The following is a 22,248-nucleotide window of genomic DNA, read 5'->3' as shown; positions in this document are numbered from 1 at the left end:
GAGGGGAGGGGGGGAGGAGAGGGGAGGGGAGGGGAGTTGGTGGGGTTCAAATGTATCCCATATTTATTGAAAAGAAAGCCCGAGCACGTGTTGCATTTTCCTCATTTCGTCGGTCACGTGGTTGTCGGTAGCGACATTGAGCTGAGAAACCGTGATTGGACAGTAGCGAATGTGCAGCTGAGAAACCGTGGTTAGACAGTAGCGAATGTGCAGCTGAGAAACCGTGGTTAGACAGTAGCGAATGTGCAGCTGAGAAACCGTGGTTAGACACTAGACAGTAGCGAATGTGCAGCTGAGAAACCGTGACTGGAGAAGGTTTGTGAACGTGTGGTTTGCTTTCACCGGAACACCTTGGCTCTTCACTCGTGTATCATCAACGTACCGTCCCTTACCATATTGTGCCTTACAGTAAGTACCGTACGGTGCACTGTGATCCGAGATCTTCGGTGAGGATCACAGTGAAAACGCAATGGGATCCACGAACACCTCCGATGGACGAAACGCGGTCGGTCCGGGAGGTTCTTTCTCGTACTGCGGATCCATCGTCGGTTCAACTGAGGGTACGGAGTGTCGAACCGGTACGTGACGTTCACTCCGTACCAATAACTCCTGGTTCCTGAAGGTTTCCTTTTTATTGATCGTTTGTGTTTCAGATGCTGTTGTGAAAGTGATGATCAAGTCCGAGTTCATCGAAGATTCGTTCCCTCAATACGAAGGTTTGAACCTCAAACTCATTCTTCATATTGTTATTATTCTTGTACTAGCAGAAGTACCCGGCATTGCCGGGTGGGGGAGGGGAGGGGAACGGGGGGGAGGGGAGGAGAGGGGGGGAAGGGAGGAGAGGGGGGGAAGGGAGAAGAGGGGGGGAGGGGGGGAGGGGAGGAGAGGGGGGGAAGGGAGGAGAGGGGGGGAAGGGAGAAGAGGGGGGGAGGGGAGAAGAGGGGGGGGAGGGGAGAAGAGGGGGGGTGGAGGGGAGAAGAGGGGGGGGAGGGGAGAAGAGGGGCGAGGGGAGAAGAGGGGGGAGGGGAGAAGAGGGGGGAGGGGAGGAGAGGAGGGAGGGGAGAAGAAGAGGAGGGGAGGGTGGGGGGGATGGGGAAGGGGCAGGGCGGAAAGGAAGGGGTAGGGGGTAAAGGGAGGGGAATGGGGGAAGGGGTAGGGCAGAAAGGAAAGGGTAGAGGGGAAACGGAGGGGCATGGGGGAAAGGGAGGGGGAGAGGGAGGGAGGGGGAGCGGGAGGGAGGGGGAGGAGGGAAGTGGAGGGGAGGGATATAGATGGTTACTGGCAATTGATCACATCCAGAAATGATGTAATCCACACAATTTATGTACTTTACATAACGTTAATAGGAATACATGGCCGTGTAGACGGGAAATACAGTTTGTTTGAAATAAATCACAAATATCAGATGAAAGTGAAAAAAAGCCTATGTGGTGTGAATGGCAATGTTCCTCGCTGAAATGTGAAAAAAACGCAATTGCGTGGCAAGGAACATCACGTGATCGCTCTGAGTGATCGATTGCAACTCTGCGTGGTGTCGTGGGCGTGGCCAACGTGGCCTCATGCCCCCAGGTGATTGGCTAACTCGAGCTCGAGAGAGCCATAATGCGCTACGTTATGGCAAAAAATATGGAACTAAAGATGAAAGAAAAAAAAACCTATGTGGTGTGAATGGCAATGTTCCTCGCTGAAATGTGAAAAAACGCAATCGCTTTTCGCTCTGAAATACGTGCGAACGCATAACTGAGTTAATGGCGGCAAGGAACATCACGTGATCGTTCTGAGCGAATCAGCGCGCTGCTCTGCCACCAGTCAGATTCCAGTCATAATATTCCTCGCTGATATGCGCTGAGGTAAAAATATGGTAAAAAAAATATTATGAAATAAAATTTTAGGTTGGCCATGTTCTTCCCAGGCTCAATGGCCATGTCTGTGCCAAATATCAAGTACGTGAGCCTCTCCGTTTAGGAGTCTATCGGTAACATTACACACACACACACACACACACACACACACACACACACACACACACACACACACACACACACACACACACACAAACTGTGTTTTATATATATAGATTGTTAATATAAATAATAATCTTTCAATCCATCCATAGTTAAACTTGTACTCCAACAACCTCTCTCTCTAATTCAATAATTCATGATTAATTATATATAACTCGTTTTAATTGAGGAAAGTGTGAAAGTATTTTTTTATTTAATACAATACATGGTCTAAGGCTCAGAATGGAGCTCACGCACACCTACACACACATACACTAACACACACACACACACACGTACTCTGGCACACACACGCACTCTGACACGCACACACACACACGTACTCTGACACACACACACACACACACACACACACACACACACACACACACACACACACACACACGTACTCTGGCACACACACACACGTACTCTAACACACATACACACACAAACACACGCACACACACACGTACTCTGGCACACACACACGCACTCTGACACACACACACACACACGTACTCTGGCACACACACACAGTACTCTGACACACATATACACACACACACACACACACACACACACACACACACACACACACACACACACGTACACTAACACACACACACAAACACACACACACACACACACATCACATGCACACACACTTACACATGCTGATGTGACAAACACCTAACACAGCCACTGAGCTTGGGGGAAGTGCCGTCATCCGGGGATACTCTGGGTACCCGCTACATCATAACAATGGCATTGCTTTTCTCACCGCACTCAGCAGAGCATCTCCTGAAGAGGAATTTCCTCCTTCCCTTGGATGTCAAACGATGGGGATTGTCCATGCTTTATCCTTTTAAATGCCGAACGTTAAGCAAAGAAGCAGCACGCACCATTTTTTAAGTCTTTGGTATGACTCCAACCGGTCCAATCCAGTTAGATGTTTTTTTTAGGCGATACCATCTCCCTACTGGATGGCCATTGACTTCCTTTGGGAGGTCATCCGCCTTTTGTCAAGTGTTGTTTTTGGTCCTAGCAGGGTGTCACAGTCACCCTCCCCACAAGCAAAGCCAGTGAGCGGTGTCTGTTTCGTCGCCGACAACCCGACCATGCGGCAGGTAGCACTGGGTTACATGTTACCAGTGGCAGTCTCAAAAGACTGACCTGAGAAAAAGGCAGTATTATACAATTATGCATGTATTATTAAATGTAGTAAAAATGTATTTTCTACAATTGAGGATTTGTTTATTTTATTGTGATGTTTACTCTGATTGGGTGTCATGGTTTATGATGTAATTATTGTTATTATGGGATTTAAGGGTTTCGTCCTCCACCCATTACCCCATCCCACTGATACATAGACAGCAGCTCCATCACTCTCTACTGAACTGTAAATAATTCGGTTCTGGTTTGTAAATTGAACATGTCCTTCAATCCTGGAAAATCTTAGTCTCGCCCTTCCTCTCCGGAGGGTCATCAAATGAACCCTCTTATCTATTTACATGGTCATCCACTGGAAGAGGTTCAGTCTTTTGAACTTCTAGGCCTTCTATCAGGCCATTCATCGAGCTGGATCGCCAATGGCGTTCCCAGTCGTGGACACGTGACATGGTGAATCCAAACTAGTATGCCTTGCAAGGATGTGAGGCGACCATCTTGGATCTGATCTCAATTAAAAAATATTGTGTGCCATATGTAAGCCATCATTCATTATCTGTCTGCCAAGTTTGAACAAGGTCGGTTAAATGCATGTCTGACAAATGGTTGAAGACGTGTTCAATACCGGGGTTTTTTCCAACTAAAATGGCCGCCAGTCGGCCATGTTTGATCAGATTGCAAAATATAGTGAGATGCATGTGTATGTCACCATGTGCTGTGCTTGTGCCAACAAAATCAGACCATGCATCTCTGAAAAATGGTTGGGGACACGTTTAAGTCACAAAATGGCTGCCAGTCAGCCATGTAGGATATATGATCTTTAAAGAAAATGACTTTCCAAGAAACATGCAAGTCCAAGAAATGGTTAAGGACGTGTTCAACATCGGGTTTTTTTTTACAACTAAAATGGCTGCCAGTCAGCCATCGTTAATCGCATCACAAAATAAAATGATGTGCATATGTATACCATCATGAATTGCCTTTTTGCCAAGTATGAACAAAATCAGTCCATGCATGTCCGAGATATGGTTGTGCATATACGTACGGACGAACGAGACCCAATCCATAAGCCCCCTTTTCGGGCTCATTATTCAAGACGATATAAAAGACTTGAAAAAGTAAGGGGAGCTAGAACAATGCGACTGTGTCGCCAATATGCCTCCGCATAGTCCCACAACGGGTAGATGCCATCACTCTGCATATGCATGGGTAGGGGATCATGTTTGTGATGTTTCATGTTGATCGGATACGGTTCGTTTTTCTATCCAAGATTGCTGCCAAACCACGTGACCCATGACATCATCATTTTCAAACTATATGCGACAGTGCTGTTAGATGATATTTGTAAAATTTCACATCGATAGGGTGAGCGGTTTCAGATATATAATTATTTAATATTTTTCTAAAATCCAATAAAACAAATTCAATTCAATATGGCATTTTTGGCTGGTACATCTTTGGCTTCACCTATGATGTCATTATTATCATGCTTTTGTTCCCCCATTGGGAGTACTTGACAATGTGCCAAGTTTCAAATATTTCCATTCTGTGGTTTCTGAGAAATAATTTTTTAATTATTTGCTTTTAATCCAAGATGGCTGCCATACCACGTGTCACTCCTACCCTGAAAGTTTAGTCTCAATCGGACATATGGTTGCTGAGAAAAACGAGGTTTAGCCCGTATGGACGGACAACCCGAAAACGTAATGCTTGTCGGCGGAGGCATAAAAAAGAAAATTCAACCGAGACGTGATTCGAACCCACCATCCTCAGCTTGGGAATCTGACACTGTATCCATTAGGCCATTGGGCCAGCACATTAGATTGGTGTAATAATATTTTGAAAAGTTATAAAGTGTGTATATATTTTATATATTTGTTTATTTATATATGAGCATGGCTCAGATAGTGGGTACACCCATTGTTACATTAAGGGCAAAATATGTTGTTCAAGGTAATATAAAATGCAACCTATTATGTTAATTTAAGTGTATTTAAGTATCTAAATCTAGAATTTCAGACCTGCAGCATGTTCGGTTAAAAAATTATTAGCGAAGACATACAACACACTCAATACAGGCTTATATTGATATGCACATAACTCGGTGTCCACTTTAATCGGTTATTTGCAGTGTGTGTGTGTTGTTTTAAAAAAAAATGTAATATGAAGCTCAATCTTGATCACTATGGGCATCATGCTCAACAAATATTTCAGCAAATTTGCTTCAGTCACAAAATTTTGGGCATATGAAATTTGGACACCGTTATGTGCATATCACCAGCATGGGCCAACACCACACAATATGCATACTTAGAAAAAAAAAGAAGTGTTCAGCAAAATGAGTGTAAAATTGTTAGAAAGACATAGGAGAATACACACACATTTGGAAGTATTTTAATGGATCCTAAAAAGTCAATATATTTCCAGAAACATGAAAAGATGTGTCGAGGACATGCACATAACTCGGACACCAAACATGATGTTGTAATGTTACACTTTAACCCAATTGAAATTCTTTGGCTAATATGACCAATTTCAACATCACCATGGGCTAGATATTAATAACAGTACCTTATCCTCACATATGGTGTTGAAACAACTCTACCAAACAACTTTACCAAGTTGCAGTTTGTTGCATTTAACCATCTTAACATGTCTATTTTATATCCTTTGTACTCTATATCTGTTTGTCTCCCGCGATGAAGCTAACTCCAGGGGCCTTTCACTCACTCACCGCAGGCAGGTTGGTGGTCTTTCCGTCTTCTACCGACTCCTCTCTGGCTTTGCCCCCCCCCCCCCCCAGCTCTCTCTGGGCTCTGTCCCCCAAATATTCCTACAGGTCACACAAGATCTGCCTGCAACCCTCTTATGGTTAAACTGCCAAAATCAAGACTCTCTGCTCACCTTCACTCCTTCTTTCCTCTTTTCTCCCGTCTCTGGAACAAACTCCCTCACTCTCTTCAATCCCACTCCACCCTCCAGGTCTTTAAAACAGCTGTTCACCACCATCTCTTATCTTCCCCCATCCAAAACCTTGATCTTTTCTACCCCCGCTAATTTCACCCCAAATCCACTTTTTTGAAATACCAACTTCTGTCCTGGAAGTCCTTGGTGTCCTTGTGTTTTATACTTCTCCCACCCACCCCCCCCCCCCCCCCTGCCATGCCTCCTCCCCCCAAGCCCTCTCCCTCCCACACATCTCCCTGCTCTCAAATGTTGTGTTTGTGTGCTTCCCCTTCTCTCCCCATCTTGTCTTCTGCTCCCTCTTTTTATATATTTTGTTTGTCTGGTTGATTTGTTTGTGAAATAAATGTTAGCTCTTTCACGAGTCTCGATTCAGTATACAAAAAAATAATAATAATTGTGATGAACAGTGATCGTAAATCAATAAATGTGGACAAATTCTGATCATTTACTCGAGATTCACCGATAGAAATGAAAGCCATTCGGCACATAACGTGGACATCGCAGGATGCGTGTCCAAGTTATGTGCGGTATTACAACTTCGGTGTCAGCGTGACGTGCCGAATATGATAGCTTAAATTTACCTAAACACACATTTTTATTCATGGAGACAAATTATTTTTTCCTCACCAAATGAAAAGCAGTACTTCATGAGAGAAACTCAGTAGAGAAAAATATCGGGACGATGTTTATCTTCACAATGGCACGTAACATGCGTCAGCACGAGCCAACCAAGAGAGGCATGAGGAAAATTAAACAGAAAAGCCATGAACTTCTGCACAATATATCGTAAAAATTCATGCAATTTCTTTAGAGTTTTAACAAAACTTTCCTTTCGGTAATAAAGTAGATTCATAATTCTTACCTTGCAGGTCTTTATTAAACTGAAAACATTCAAATACTGGTTAAAGTGAAGAATGATCGGACGACGGCGAGCTCCGCGAGTCGAAATTGTAAACTCGGATTCGCACGTCACGCTAGTGAGGAGACACGGACACGCCGACGAATGCTGAGCTTGCCGGAGAATGATAGTTTGCAAGCGCGTGTGTGTGGTCTTATTGTTTTCACCGAGCAGGAAACTTGGTAAACAAGCATGATTTTCCGAAGACGGCGATCTATCGTTCGGATGAGGACAGAGTGATACGCACGTGACGGGGCTGACACGAAAATTGCAAAGAATTTTATTTGTCCAGATTTTTTATTTTCCGATCACAACATTGACCTCTTTTTCTCTTCTTGTTTTCCCACTTATTTTCAATAAATAAGGCCATATTTGGGACGGAAATTTAAGGAAACAATATCAGCCTTGGCTCCCCCATTTTCTCTGTTGCAACGGACACCAAGCGTTATGTGCGAATCTTGTTTTTCTGGCGGACCTACAACGCATTGGAAACTTGACTGTTGAACACAAAACATGATCAACACATAGTAGTGACATCCAGTTTTATTTTAAGAGTAACTACATTGAAAATAATCAACAGGACGACACATGCAATGAGAAAAACATTTTAAAGAGCACAAATGTAACATTTCTTTTTATTATAAAGGCCATTTTTTGACGTACTTATATTCATATTATAAAAATCATAATTTAAATCATTTGTATTGCTGGTTTCTACAGGTCCACCAAGGTGTCTGCCTTCACATCTGACAATTAGTTTTGTATCTAGGCACCTCATTTTTATTTTCTGGGGGAATTCATGCAAGCATAGTAAAGTGGACCCACTATCTGAGCCATGCACATATATTTAATTTCAAAGCAAAAACTCTAGCACTTCGGTGGAATTTGTTTCAAAAGCCATTAACTAGATCTATTGGCCGATGTATATTCCAAGTTTCAGCTAGTTTCAATGTATAGTCCTTGAGATATCGGCACCAACACATTTTGGGTGGATGGACACCAACATGATTTCGAGGGTTTTCTAAATATAACTCAAGAATGCATAAACACACGTTGCTGAAATTTGGAACATATTACCTCAACGTACAAAGCATTTACTTCTGAAATTTGCAGCCAATTTCGTCCAGTAGAAGCCGAGAAATGCATTTTCAGTCCCCATGTTAAAGCTGCATACAGAGAAACGATCCCTTATATAAAGGGAGGGGTTCTTTGCACCTCCCTTTGATGCAAAGATAAATTGTACACCTAATTTTCACAGTTGCTATTGGAGGAGAGGCTAAAGTAAGCCTTGTACAAGACGAAAATGAATTTGACAAATACAGCACAAATAAGGTACAACTTAACATGGGATATTGAATAGGAACACAAACAGCAAGACAGTGATTTTTATTTTTTTTTATTTTTTTTTGTATACAAGATCGAGGCTCGTGAAAGAGCGAAAAAAACCTTTATTTCACTTTATTTTAATCACCTTTATTTCATCACAACAGGTACTAGTAAGGTGCACCAAAAGGTCAGTTATATGAGTATTGCTCATCTATATCGGCCTCAATGTACTAGCTCTGGATTTTTGCTGCTATGGTAACATCCAATGTAAATCCATGTTTCATTAGCATCAATCTTGTGAATCACAATCTTGTGAAGATATAACGAAAACACGATGAATTCCGTTCAGAAAACTTAGCTTTAATGAGGTTGAAGCGGCAGCTGCAGATGTGACCAACACATGGGAAAAATTCCTGAATGGGAAGTCAAAGCTAGATCCATTTGCACCATTTACAAACAACAATTAAGGTTGTTCTCTGGAGAGATGTTGGCCTTGCCTTAGTGCCGTGTGGATACTCGTACACCCAGCTCGTTAAGAAACTTTTTTTTTGGATCATTGAGATGTACACGGAGAAATTGCATGCACGGAGAAATTGCATGCACGGAGAAATTGCATGCACGGAGAAATTGCATGCACGGAGAAATTGCATGCACGGAGAAATTGCATGCACGGAGAAATTGCATGCACGGAGAAATTGCAGGCACGGGGAAATTGCATGCACGGAGAAATTGCATGCACGGAGAAATTGCATGCACGACGGCTGTGATGGTGTTACCAACACACATTCCCATTCATGGAGCTAACGTGAAGATGCTAAGGGATGACTTTCTTTTTACAGATGTTGATGGGAATCTGAAAGTGGATCCTGAACTCGAGGATTGTCCTCTGAGAGGTAAGTGTTACACAACTCTTTGTGATGTTTTTGATGACACAGGTGTGATGGAATTCAATTACAAACTCTTCAAGATATTGAGCTTTATTGTAATTGATTCTCCACATCATCTACAAAAAGGATAATCACATATTTAGTATGCGTTCATAGAATATACCCTATGTAAAGCAAGCCATAAAAGATGCATCATTTTAACTTACCAACTCGAATCCAGTCACAAGTAAAAGGGCAATTCCCTCACTCTCAAGCCAACCTTCTTAAAGGCAAGTCTCGCCGCTAGAGAGGGAATTACATCGGATCTTCACCTTTATTTCATCACAACAGGTACTAGTAAGGTGCACCAAAAGGTCAGTTATATGAGTATTGCTCATCTATATCGGCCTCAATGTACTAGCTCTGGATTTTTGCTGCTATGGTAACATCCAATGTGAATCCATGTTTCATTAGCATCAATCTTGTGAATCACAAGCACGACTATTATGACTACTACTCCTTTAATGTTTCCGAATTACTTGCACCTTGTAATGTCAGCCAAGTGAAGTATTTGGTGTTTCAAGGCCTAAGTCCATCATGGACCGGCTGACCAGGTCTGACATTCGATTGAAGTTAGTAGGGATTTGTAATTAGTTATGGGTGCCAGTGAATGGGAGTACATTGAGTTTTTTTGTCTCACCCCAAAGGGTGCGTGCGCGCACGTGCCCGTGCGTACATTCGCAGACCTGCGTATTCGCGGCTGATAAAATGTGACCTTCTACATTCACGGCCCTGTGCCCCGCGAAAAAACAAAACGTATCCCATCAACCACAAACATGACACTTCTAAAAGCATCTTCCATGCATCACACATAAAGCATCCGCATTAAAGATATGCTCTGGGAGTAATCCCTTCTCGTCGATCAGCCTCACGAGTTAGGCAGGGAATGTTTTAACCGCATCATTGTCCGCAGAGTCACGCTCTCCTGTGAGCTTTACATTTTTCAGACCGTACCGCTCCTTGAAGTGGTGAAACCATCCCTTGCTCGCTGTGAATGAACTGGTGCTGCTAGTACCCTCATCGCTCAATGCATCACTCGTGCTCGTGCCACTTGTGCCTGCCAGATGCTCTTAAATGAGTGTCGCATTTGCACGAATGAGAGGTCCACTCAAAGGCATGCTCTTCTGCACGCTGTCCTCTGTACATATGCTGTGAGCCTTCTCCATCCTTTATATGTAGACATCCCAGACCTAGGCAACCACCTTGGTCCAGGGTACAGCGCTCGCCGCAACATTATCTCAGTTCACCTTCACATTCTTCCATATGTGGGGAACGGTGGATTAATTGATGCTGTAATGCCTGCCCACAGAGGCCGTGCTGTCTCCACTCAAAAGACAGTCGAGCAGGTCCACTCTCTGGCTCAAGCTCATCACTTCTGCCTCTTGACAGTCGACGCATCTCTGGCACTGGTCTTACGCTTGGGAGCCATGATCAAACGATGAGCGGAGCAAGAGGCAAAAACACAGGTCAAAGCAACGGGACGAGAATAATGATTGAGACCCAGGACACGGTGGACATAAGTATGTATGTGGGCATTGTGGGTAGCTGAGGGAGGGGTGAGTAGTCTTCCCATTGTTTGTTGGTGGTGTTATCGTGTGATGCTCCATTCGGCAGGTGGTAATAGATGCGGTGAAGCGTTTTCATTGTGTAACGGCTCGGATGATGCCGTATGGAGTAGCTGCGAATTGCACTCGTAGATGCAGTGGAGTGTTTACATTCTGTGTAGTAACTCACATGGGATGACGTGTTACGCAGCTGGTGGGACATGCCACACAGCAATGTTCACAGTGTGAATGGCAGGACATCCTGCAAAGCTATGTTTGCAGTGTGAATGATGGGACATCCTACAAAGCTATGTTTATAGTGCGAATTGTGGGACGTCCTGCGAAGCTCACTTGTATTGCAGCTAAAAATATATATTTATGTCCCTGTGAAAAACCGTGAAAACGTGAAGCACAGGGCTGCAAATGTAGAAGCAGGTCATGCTCACAACTTGTGGAAGATATATTTTTTGTGTATGTCCAGTTAAGCCTGGTGTTGGCTTGGTTTGCTGGCTTGGGATCCTAGAATCCTGGGTTCGAATCCCGGTCGATCGCTGAATTAACACCAGGGGAGTTGACTCAGCCTGTCATCCTTCCGAGGTTGGCAAATTGAGTACCAGCTTGCTGGGATGAATGATCCCGGTGTGTACCCCGGCTTAGAATAGGTACACCGTATCCCTGCACATCGTAAGAGGCGACTAAGGGTTGGCGTAGGGAGGGCATCCGGCCATTAAAAAAACATTGCCTCAAACAGGGAACCATGATTGTCATGGGGCCCGCAAGGCCAACCCCTGCTCTAGCGGGGAATAAATGGCCTTAAAACGATCATTCATTCATTCATTTTCCAGTTGCTTTGTGCATGGCTGGAGGAAGATATGTTTTAGAACTGTAATGCTCGCGGCTCGTGGAAATTTTTGCGTCCATGAAAAACCACAATATGTGGGGCCGCGAAAGTAGAAGCAGGTCGCAATTTCTCAACCAGGAATATACGGAACCCGTGAATGTTGGGACCGCGAATGGCAGGGTCCGACTCTATATTTTTTCGCTTTAAAAATGTTTTCCTCCACAACCGCTTGTCCTATTGATGTGAAACGTTATACATTGGAGGGACTCGCCATGTGGAGAATATGTTATTGCTAACCCTGATGTCATAGGTCACATCGTATGGCAGCCAACCATATTGGATTAATGGAAAATAATTGGATATCATTTTCTCTGAAACCGCTTGATGAAAGAAAAATTGAGACTGGGCATACAGTCGTGGCCAAAATTATTGGCACCCTTGTACATTTTTCAAATAATGCACCATTTCTTCCAGAAAATTGTTGAAATAAAAAAATATTTTGGTATCCACATATGTATTTCTTTGGTTTGCAGTAGAACAAAAAAAAAGCTGAATAAATTACTAAATCTTAGCTTATTCCACACACAAATCCTAGAATGGCCCAGACAATATTATTGGTACCTTTTTGAAATTGTTAGAAATAATTTGATTTCAAGCAGGTAATTCTCCTTCACTTTGGAATTTAACTCACCTCTGGTGAGTTGCAGGTGCCTGTGATATCGGTAAATTCCAAAGTGAAGGAGAATTACCTGCTTGAAATCAAATTATTTCTAACAATTTCAAAAAGGTACCAATAATATTGTCTGGGCCATTCTAGGATTTGTGTGTGGAATAAAAAGTATAAAAATCACTCATTCAACCAGTTTGAATGGAGAAATGGAGTCATTCTGCTGTTTTGTGTCACTGTGTGTACTGCAATGAGCATGGAGAAAAGAAAGAAATCCAAAGAATTGTCTGAGGAGGTCAGACACAAGATTGTAGCCAAGCATGGACAATCTCAAGGCTTCAACTCCATCTCCAGATACCTTAATGTTCCAGTGTCCACCGTACGCAATGTTATCAGGAAGTTTAAGGCCCATGGCACTGTAGCCAACCTCCCTGGATGTGGCCGCAAGAGAAAACTTGATTGAAGATTGAAGCGAAGGTTTGTTCGAATAGTGGAGAAAGCACCTCAATCAACTGCCAAACAGATGCAAACTGACTTTCAGACACAAGGTACGAGTTTCAACTCGCACCATTCGTCGCCAACTCAATGAAAGGGGGTTCTATGGTAGGAGACCCAGGAGGACCCCACTGCTGAGAGAGAGACATATGAAAGCCTGACTGGAGTTTGCCAAAACACACCTGAACAAGCCAAATTCCTTTTGGGAGAATGTCCTGTGAACAGATGAGACTAAACATTGAGTTATTTGAAAAACGTGCAAGGGCGCCAATATTTTTGGCCACGACTGTATGTCATCAACTCCCCATGGGGTATATAGAGTGATACGATGATGTCATTGGTGAAGTTGTATTCCAGCCATAATTGGTTGAATTCGAAATCCTTATCCAAAAATCTGAAACTTCATATATCTGATCTATGGCCCGATGTGAGTTAAGAATTAAATTTATGATGTTCATAACCCATGCCAAGAAACTATGTGACATAATAGGGCACATGGATGATATCGGTATACGGGCCATAATAGCAGTGGGCCATAATAGTAGCGTGTTCGGTTCACGGTGGTATTTTTGTTTAGAATGAACACGCGATGTGAAACTATGAGCTCTACGAGTGTCATTCTATTTTATGGAATATGTTTCATTATAAAAGTGATTTTTTTTTTTGATGTTTTGGTGAATTCTCTTTGCAGAGATAAAATTGGAAAAGTTTTATTGTGCCAATTGCTCTTCATTGGTGGACAGAGAAGTTACTTTCAATCATCACCTGACACGGACTTTTTGTCAGGATGTTTGCAAATTTAGGGGTGAGTCGAACAACAACAATAACAACTACTACTACTGTGACAGGTGTATAAAGATCCTGCAACAGGCAAGCCACAAAAGTGAGAAGTCACACAACTTTTATTTTTGCAACAAAGACTTTACCTCCACATTGTGTTTAAAAAGAGGTGAAAAAATACACACAGATGACTCCCCACATAGGTGTACTGTGTGTAATAAGGCATTCGCTTCTTCTTCATCTTTATCTGTTCATCAAAGAACACACATGGGAGAGAAGCCCTACAAGTGTTCTGTGTGCCACAAGTCCTTCTTTTCTTCATCATGTTTAATTTATCATCAAAAAATACACAGCGGAGGAAAACCATACACGTGTTCTGTGTGCTCCAAGGTGTTTATTCATTCATCGTCTTTATCTCAACATCAAAGAATACACACCGGAGAGAGGCCCTACAAGTGTTCTGTATGTAAAAAGGTATTTACTCAGTCATCACATTTAACTCAACATCACAGAATACACACGAAAGAGAAACCATATATGTGTTCTGTGTGTAATAAGATGTTTAATCATTCATCACATTTGTCTCAACATCAAAGAATACACACGGGAGAAAAACCATATAAGTGTTCTGTGTGTAACAAGTTGTTTAATCAGGCTTCATCTTTATCTTTACATCAAAGAATACACACCAAAGCTAAAAGCTAAAAAGGCGTTTCCTGTTCTACAACCAACAACTATTGGGTTTTAGACAAATTGGAGAAGACTAAATGAACAGAGTTAGAGCTTCGAAGAGATGGAAATCACCCTGCACTGCAAAGGGTATTCTCCGCATGAAGCACGGGGGACTAACGGTAAAGGAGAAAGATTAATGAACCAGTTGAAACAAACAAAGCTGGTAACCAAGGCCGAAAGAGTTCCCTTAACAAAATTTACTGCAATAGTATCGATGATGCAAAAATACTTCACCTAGGAAAGAACAAAGGAAATAACTGACAAAGCAAGAACTGCCCTTTCCTGATGTAGACACGATATGTTCACAAATCTTCTCGCCATTGAAGAAATCTTCAGGGAAGAAATTTATGATGGCGATTATTGATGGTTTTATGACATCACCACCTACTTCCTGTATTATCGGCATTGCCATGAGCATGATTGATCATTAACATTTTATTGGTATTGCCATGAGCATGATTGATCATTAACATTTTATTGATGTGTTGTGCATGTTCACAAAGCTTTTTTTTGGTTGCTTGACCTATCGAACATTGAACCTTCTGAGATGATAAGTATAACCATTACAGTGTATCACGTGTTCTGTACATGTTTATGGCAAATGTTTTGTTTATTTTACACCATTTTGTTTATTTTATTTTACACCATTAAAGTTTTATAACAGCACTGATGATTATTTTATTCCTCCATTGACGAAGTCGCCGGAGGCATTATGTTTTCAGGTTGTCCGTCTGGCTGTCCATCCGTCCGTCCGTGATAGGTTTTTGTTACTGCGATAACTTGAGAACGGCTGAATGGATCTGGGTCAAATTTCGTGCAGGTATGTATAATGAGGTAAAGATGAACTGATTAGATTTTGGGCTCACGAGGTCAGAGGTCATGCTATGTAAAAATCCTGTTACCGTGATAACTTGTGAACCAGTGATGAATTCTGACCAAATTTGGTACAGTTATGTAGAATGATGTAACGATTAACTGATTAGATTTTGGGGTCAAGAGGTCAAAGGTCAAAAGCCAAAGTCTGTAATATATCGATAACTTGAGAACGGCTGACGTGATCTAATTCAAAACTTGGTACAGGTATGTATAATGTGGTAAAGATTAACTGATTATATTTTGGGGGCAAAGGTCAAAGTCCGTAATAGGTCTATAACTTGAGAACGGCTGAAGTGATTTAATTCAAACTTGGTACAGATATGTATAATGAGGTAAAGATAAACTGATTAAATTTTTGGGTCCTGAGGTCAAAAACCAAAGGTCAGAGGTCATGTCAAGTAAAAATGTGATAACTTGTGAACAGCTGAAGGGATTTAAATTTAAACTTGGTACAGGTATGTATAATGATGTAAACATGAACTGATTCAATTTTGGGGTCAAAGGTCATAAGTCATGCCATGTAAAAATGTGATAACTTGAGAACAGCTGAAAGGATTTCGATCAAACTTGGTACAAGTATTATAATGATGTAATAATGTGGGTGCGGGAATATCGGTCGACGTCGTGACGTTGAAGAGTGACTTTCCAGTTGGACTTGGTCTGAATTAATTTGTAGATTCTAAATTAAAATTGCATTTGTTCACATTTTTTTACTGAGATAAACCTGTTCAGTTACTGAATCAATGAAATAGCAATATCCTCATCTTTCAATGTTTCTTGGGGGTGGTAATGGTTAGTAGTACATGTACATGACACACCAATGACCTATTTACTCCAAATTTACCATATAATTTACTACTAACAGTTCTTACTCCTCACAATGCCCCTCGTTGCAAGCATCTCCATGATTCCAGCATGCACAGCAGCATATCGAACTATCTGATATTTATGCTTGGATCTCCTCGTCAGCCTGTTCTCGGGTTACCGAGTCCGGCCAGTTTCCCTCCACCATGATTTTTCATGCAACAGAAATGGAGATAACGAGTCTAATTTATGAATGGAACAAATGGAAATAACAACGTGCAACAAGCAAAATTTAACGTCCCCATTATGATGAAAGAGTAGCTAAGTCAGAGCAGGTTCCATAACGTGCATAAAAGCTCTGTGAAAAGAAGCCAATTGATAATACACATGTACAGAAAGCCAGAGCTCGAGCTAGCAATATGTAAACAATCTCGCGACACACCGAAGTACTCCTCGCAGACTTTGTTTGGAGCTAAGTGTTCTGTGCAAGACACTGGTTTGAAAGTCACAGTCACATTCAAGTCACCATAAAATGTCCTGACAACACCACCGACACCGGTGTTCGTAACCAATGCACAAGTTGTAACATTGCCAGCATTGCATGGCTACCTTTCACATCTAATGAATGCTGGCATTTTTACACCTTCACTACTCAGACAAAACAAAATAGCAACATTGCTTTTAGCTACTATTTACATCAGAGCAATGCCACAAATTTATTGGGATCCTAAGGTCCTGAGTTCGAATCCCGTTCAGCTGTTGAATTAATACCAGGTGGGGTTGACTCGGCCCGTCGTCTTTCTGAGGTCGGCGAAATGAATACCAGGGTACTGGGTCCTCTCTCGAGGAGGTTGGTGGCAGGATTTGCACTCCGGCCGCCATAAAAACACCTCATTCCGTAGCACACATAGTGGTGTATGTTGGAATGGTGCTGAGGAGTCGTCCGAGGACATAGCGACGTGCTGATATAAAAATTGCCACAAATTGGTGTCAAAATGTCGGCATTTGGCTGGAAGCTGGTGCTATGTAATTGGGGTTTAATTTTATATTTCTTCTCTAGAGCAATTTTTTTGTACCCTTTCTCTCAATTCCTGTTCTTTTTTATAACTTTGTTATTAAAGTATTATTTTATGTGCTATTACACACTTGCTGTGGTGTTATGGTATTCCTCCACATAAAAAATTGATACCTCTGCTTGCATTTAATAGAAAGGCAAATGAGCAAATATGAAAGCTACAGTAAATCGAAATAAAAAATCAGAACCAATTAATTCTCTGAAGTTTATCCAATTCTATTTGCAGATTGAATGAAGACACAACCCTTTCACATTGTGTCTACAACAACAACAACAGGCATTTTAAGGCCATTTCCCTGCTAGAGCGGGAGTTAGCCTTGCGGTCCCCATGACGATCTTCTCCATTTTGCCCTATTTTCTGCATATTTCTGCATTGTGTCTGGCCTATTATTATTTTTTCATCAACATATTTTGATAATTTTCAATATTTTGTACTGACACCAATATGTGACTTTCAAAATGACATAAAATCCCCAGAATGCTTGGTGCCAATGTGCATGAATTCCATTCAAATGTAAATTTGGGGTGAAATAAAATACATTTTGTGTCTGGATAAGGATTGTTACCTGAAATGCTTCAAAAGCTTCTAAAACAAGTCACAAATACTTGGAAAAGTACCTGAGGGAAAAGACTGTGCCTCTGCACAACAAAAGACTTGAGCTTTCTCAGCCTACCGAATGAGCAGTTGCTCATAGTACAAACTCCTGACAATGGGGGTCGGGCCAAGTTATGAATATATATATATATATATATATATATCCAAATATATGTGCAGTTCTCCAGCTTTCAATGAGCACAAGTAATGACGTCACTGCCATGTACATACGCTCTGCCTGTCAAGCTCTCAAGAGAACCCTCTGACAGAGCAGAATTTTGATCTTAGTTCAGATACTGTCATAAGTGTATGTAAAACTCACAGTTACCGACCTGGTTTCGCCCTTTTGGGGCTCATCAGGGCAACGCAGTGAGTACTGCATACACTTATGACTCTGAAAACCTTTCGGTTATATACCAGTCACTTTGCGATTTCATACGATCAGTGGTGAACCGCCATTAAGGTATCCCATCCAGCTATCTGAACTAAGATCAAAATTCTGCTCTGTCAGAGGGTTCTCTTGAGAGCTTGACAGGCAGAGCGTATGTACATGGCAGTGACGTCATTACTTGTGCTCATTGAAAGCTGGAGAACTGCACATATATTTGGATTGGTTTGCTCCCGGCTGCATCCAGGGGATTCCATATAATGAGTGGATACCAGAGGTAATGTGCCATGTGGCAGATGGCACTTATCGCTCCCATTAAGGTACAGCACAGCTGGATGGGATACCTTAATGGCGGTTCACCACTGATCGTATGAAATCGCAAAGTGACTGGTATATAACCGAAAGGTTTTCAGAGTCATAAGTGTATGCAGTACTCACTGCGTTGCCCTGATGAGCCCCAAAAGGGCGAAACCAGGTCGGTAACTGTGAGTTTTACATACACTTATGACAGTATCTGAACTAAGATCAAAATTCTGCTCTATCAGAGGGTTCTCTTGAGAGCTTGACAGGCAGAGCGTATGTACATGGCAGTGACGTCATTACTTGTGCTCATTGAAAGCTGGAGAACTGCACATATATTTGGATTGGTTTGCTCCCGGCTGCATCCAGGGGATTCCATATAATGAGTGGATACCAGAGGTAATGTGCCATGTGGCAGATGGCACTTATCGCTCCCATTAAGGTACAGCACAGCTGGATGGGATACCTTAATGGCGGTTCACCACTGATCGTATGAAATCGCAAAGTGACTGGTATATAACCGAAAGGTTTTCAGAGTCATAAGTGTATGCAGTACTCACTGCGTTGCCCTGATGAGCCCCAAAAGGGCGAAACCAGGTCGGTAACTGTGAGTTTTACATACACTTATGACAGTATCTGAACTAAGATCAAAATTCTGCTCTGTCAGAGGGTTCTCTTGAGAGCTTGACAGGCAGAGCGTATGTACATGGCAGTGACGTCATTACTTGTGCTCATTGAAAGCTGGAGAACTGCACATATATTTGGATTGGTTTGCTCCCGGCTGCATCCAGGGGATTCCATATAATGAGTGGATACCAGAGGTAATGTGCCATGTGGCAGATGGCACTTATCGCTCCCATTAAGGTACAGCACAGCTGGATGGGATACCTTAATGGCGGTTCACCACTGATCGTATGAAATCGCAAAGTGACTGGTATATAACCGAAAGGTTTTCAGAGTCATAAGTGTATGCAGTACTCACTGCGTTGCCCTGATGAGCCCCAAAAGGGCGAAACCAGGTCGGTAACTGTGAGTTTTACATACACTTATGACAGTATCTGAACTAAGATCAAAATTCTGCTCTGTCAGAGGGTTCTCTTGAGAGCTTGACAGGCAGAGCGTATGTACATGGCAGTGACGTCATTACTTGTGCTCATTGAAAGCTGGAGAACTGCACATATATTTGGATTGGTTTGCTCCCGGCTGCATCCAGGGGATTCCATATAATGAGTGGATACCAGAGGTAATGTGCCATGTGGCAGATGGCACTTATCGCTCCCATTAAGGTACAGCACAGCTGGATGGGATACCTTAATGGCGGTTCACCACTGATCGTATGAAATCGCAAAGTGACTGATACATATATATATATATATATATATATATATATATATATATATATATATATATATATATATATACAGTATATATATATATATACAGTATATATATATATATATATATATATATATATATATATTTCTTTGGTTCCAAGGCCACAAGAGAAACTACTAGATTTTTGCATCTATTGTTGAAAGTTAAACCATCCGTGTGTGTACAAGCAATAACTCATTACTCATATATGTGTTATATCCACGGCCGATGCTAGCTTGTACTAGCATGAAATGATACGAACCTGACACCTCATCCACGGATATTTGTAGTATTTCCATGAGTCCAATTTGTAATTGGGAACAGAACGATTACGGTTGAAATTTTTGGTTTGGTTTCAGACCAAATTGAAATTTTTGGTTTCAGACCAGGTCACTCTACTCTGGACATGCTGCTTCTGCTGTCTCAACAATGGATGGAGGCCCTCAATGCCAAACAGGAAATCAGAGCTGTCTCCCTCGACATATCACGTGCCTTCGATACGGTCTGGCACCCAGCTCTGCTCACCAAACTCTCCTCCTATGGTATCCATGGAAATCTCCATGCATGGCTTGCGGACTTCCTCTCTGGTCGTAGTCAACGTGTGGCCCTGAATGGATTTCTCTCAACTCCCCTTCCTGTTCAGGCTGGAGTTCCCCAAGGCAGTGTTCTGGGCCCTGTGCTTTTTCTGGTCTTTATCAATGATCTCTCCGACTCTCTGGAAAATCCACTCTCTGCCGCTCCATTCCTCTGCCCTCAGATCGGCAGTCTGCAGCCTCCTCACTCTCTGAAGACTTGGACAAAATCACAGACTGGTCAAACAAGTGGAACATGTCTTTCAATCCTGACAAATCTCACACTCTTACTATGTCTCTCCGAAAAGATCGACTGGACAACCCTCCCATCTACTTTCTCAACAATCCTCTCCAAGAAGTTCTGTCGCTCAAGCTTTTGGGTCTCACTATCTGCCATGATCTTTCTTGGGAAAACCACATTTCCAAGCTGGCCTCCAAAGCCAGTCGCCGACTGGGCATCCTCCGTCGTGCGAAGTCCTTCCTCGGCACACCTGAGCTCCTTCCCACATACAAGGCTTTCATCCGCAGCTCAATGGAATACTGTTCTCCCCTATGGGCCGGTGCTCCTGCCTCACACCTAGCTCGGCTTCACGCTGTCGAAACCAAAGCTTTCAGAATTATTGGAATCTCCCGCGATGAAGCTATCTCTGAGGGCCTTTCACTCACTCACCGCAGGCAGGTAGGTGGTCTTTCTGTCTTCTACCGACTCCTCTCCGGCCTTGCACCCCCAGCTCTCTCTGTGCTCTGTCCCCCAAATATTCCTACAGGTCGCACAACATCTGCCAGCAACCCTCTGATGGTTAAACTGCCGAAATCTCGGCTCTCTGCTCACCTTCACTCTTTCATTCCTCTTTTCTCCCGCCTCTGGAACAAACTCCCTCACTCCCTTCAATCCCACTCGTCCCTCCAGGTCTTTAAAACAGCTGTTCACCACCATCTCTTATCTTCCCCAATCCAAAACCTTGATCTTTTCTACCCCCGCTAATTCACCCCAGATCCACCTTGTTTGAAATTCCAACTTCTTTCCTGGAAGTCCTGGCAGTGTCCATATGTTTTATACCTCTCCCACCCCCCCCCCCCCCCCTTTTCCCATGCCCTCCCCCAATGCCCTCTCCCTCTCACAGATCTCTCGATGTCTCCATGTCTCTCGGTCCCTGCTCTCAAAATAATGTTGTGTTTGTGTCCTTCCTCCTCTCTCCCCATCTTGTCTACCGCTCCCGATGTTATATGTTTTATGTGTCGGTTTGTCTTTCTGTGTGATTAATGTTCGCTCTTTCACGAGCCTCGATCTTGTATACAAAAAAAATAAAAAAAATTGAAATTGCCACTCTTTCGTCTAAATGCTGAAACGAATGTTAGAAAGACATTTTGAATCACAGATTTAGCACCTGCATCAACAGATTAAAAGTGGCTTATCTGGCAAGCAGAACCGAGTCACTGTAAACACACACAACGCATGCATAAAAGGCCTCATTTGGCATTCATACATCATTTTGAAAGTCACAGTCACGTATTAGCAAAATATGACACTTTTAAAACGTATCATGTGTATGTGAGTGCCTCATTTGGGTTAACCTTTACCCTACCACACCTATAAAGTTAACAAATCTACTCCTTTTTTAGGCTAAATAGTCCAAATGTTCCCCAGATTTGACATAGTTCTTTGATAGATTCCCTTTTTACGGTGTAGCCCATATGGCAAAGCTGTCTAGAACAGTGTTTTTCCATCTGTATGTCCCCTCAAACATATACCAATCAGAGCTGAGGATCTGGTCACATGACAGGGTGATGTGATTACGTCTGATATCATTACGGCGATACGGCGGCTGACTCTCCACACTCCGGCATTTTTATTCCAATTTCGTTCATGCCGAACATATCGTCGAACCTGTCATATATCACAATCGCCATGCTC

At 42.5% G+C, this 22,248-nt stretch overlaps 1 protein-coding gene across 14 annotated transcripts; it reads left to right on the top strand.

Moving 5' to 3' along the window:
* Nucleotides 1–258: 258 nt before the first annotated feature.
* Nucleotides 259–17,590, top strand: LOC137413118 (uncharacterized). 14 transcript variants are annotated; one of them, XM_078781635.1, is made up of 6 exons: nucleotides 259–315; nucleotides 410–578; nucleotides 654–716; nucleotides 9,204–9,257; nucleotides 13,529–13,642; nucleotides 14,008–15,015. In XM_078781635.1, the coding sequence occupies exons 2-6, from the start codon at nucleotides 470–472 to the stop codon at nucleotides 14,085–14,087; spliced, it is 420 nt and encodes a 139-aa protein (XP_078637761.1). In that variant the 5' UTR covers nucleotides 259–315; nucleotides 410–469; the 3' UTR covers nucleotides 14,088–15,015. The 14 variants fall into 14 exon arrangements, 10 of the variants coding, with proteins under 10 accessions (XP_078637761.1, XP_078637724.1, XP_078637740.1 ...); XM_078781598.1 differs by having other exon boundaries at nucleotides 13,529–13,720; XM_078781614.1 differs by having other exon boundaries at nucleotides 13,529–13,720; nucleotides 13,878–15,015.
* Nucleotides 17,591–22,248: the final 4,658 nt, after the last annotated feature.

The sequence above is a fragment of the Myxine glutinosa genome, chromosome 1 (assembly GCF_964187855.1).
Source record: "Myxine glutinosa chromosome 1, kmMyxGlut1.1, whole genome shotgun sequence".
NCBI classification, from domain to species: Eukaryota; Metazoa; Chordata; class Myxini; order Myxiniformes; family Myxinidae; genus Myxine; species Myxine glutinosa.
This window is presented reverse-complemented; position numbering and strand designations above follow the sequence as displayed.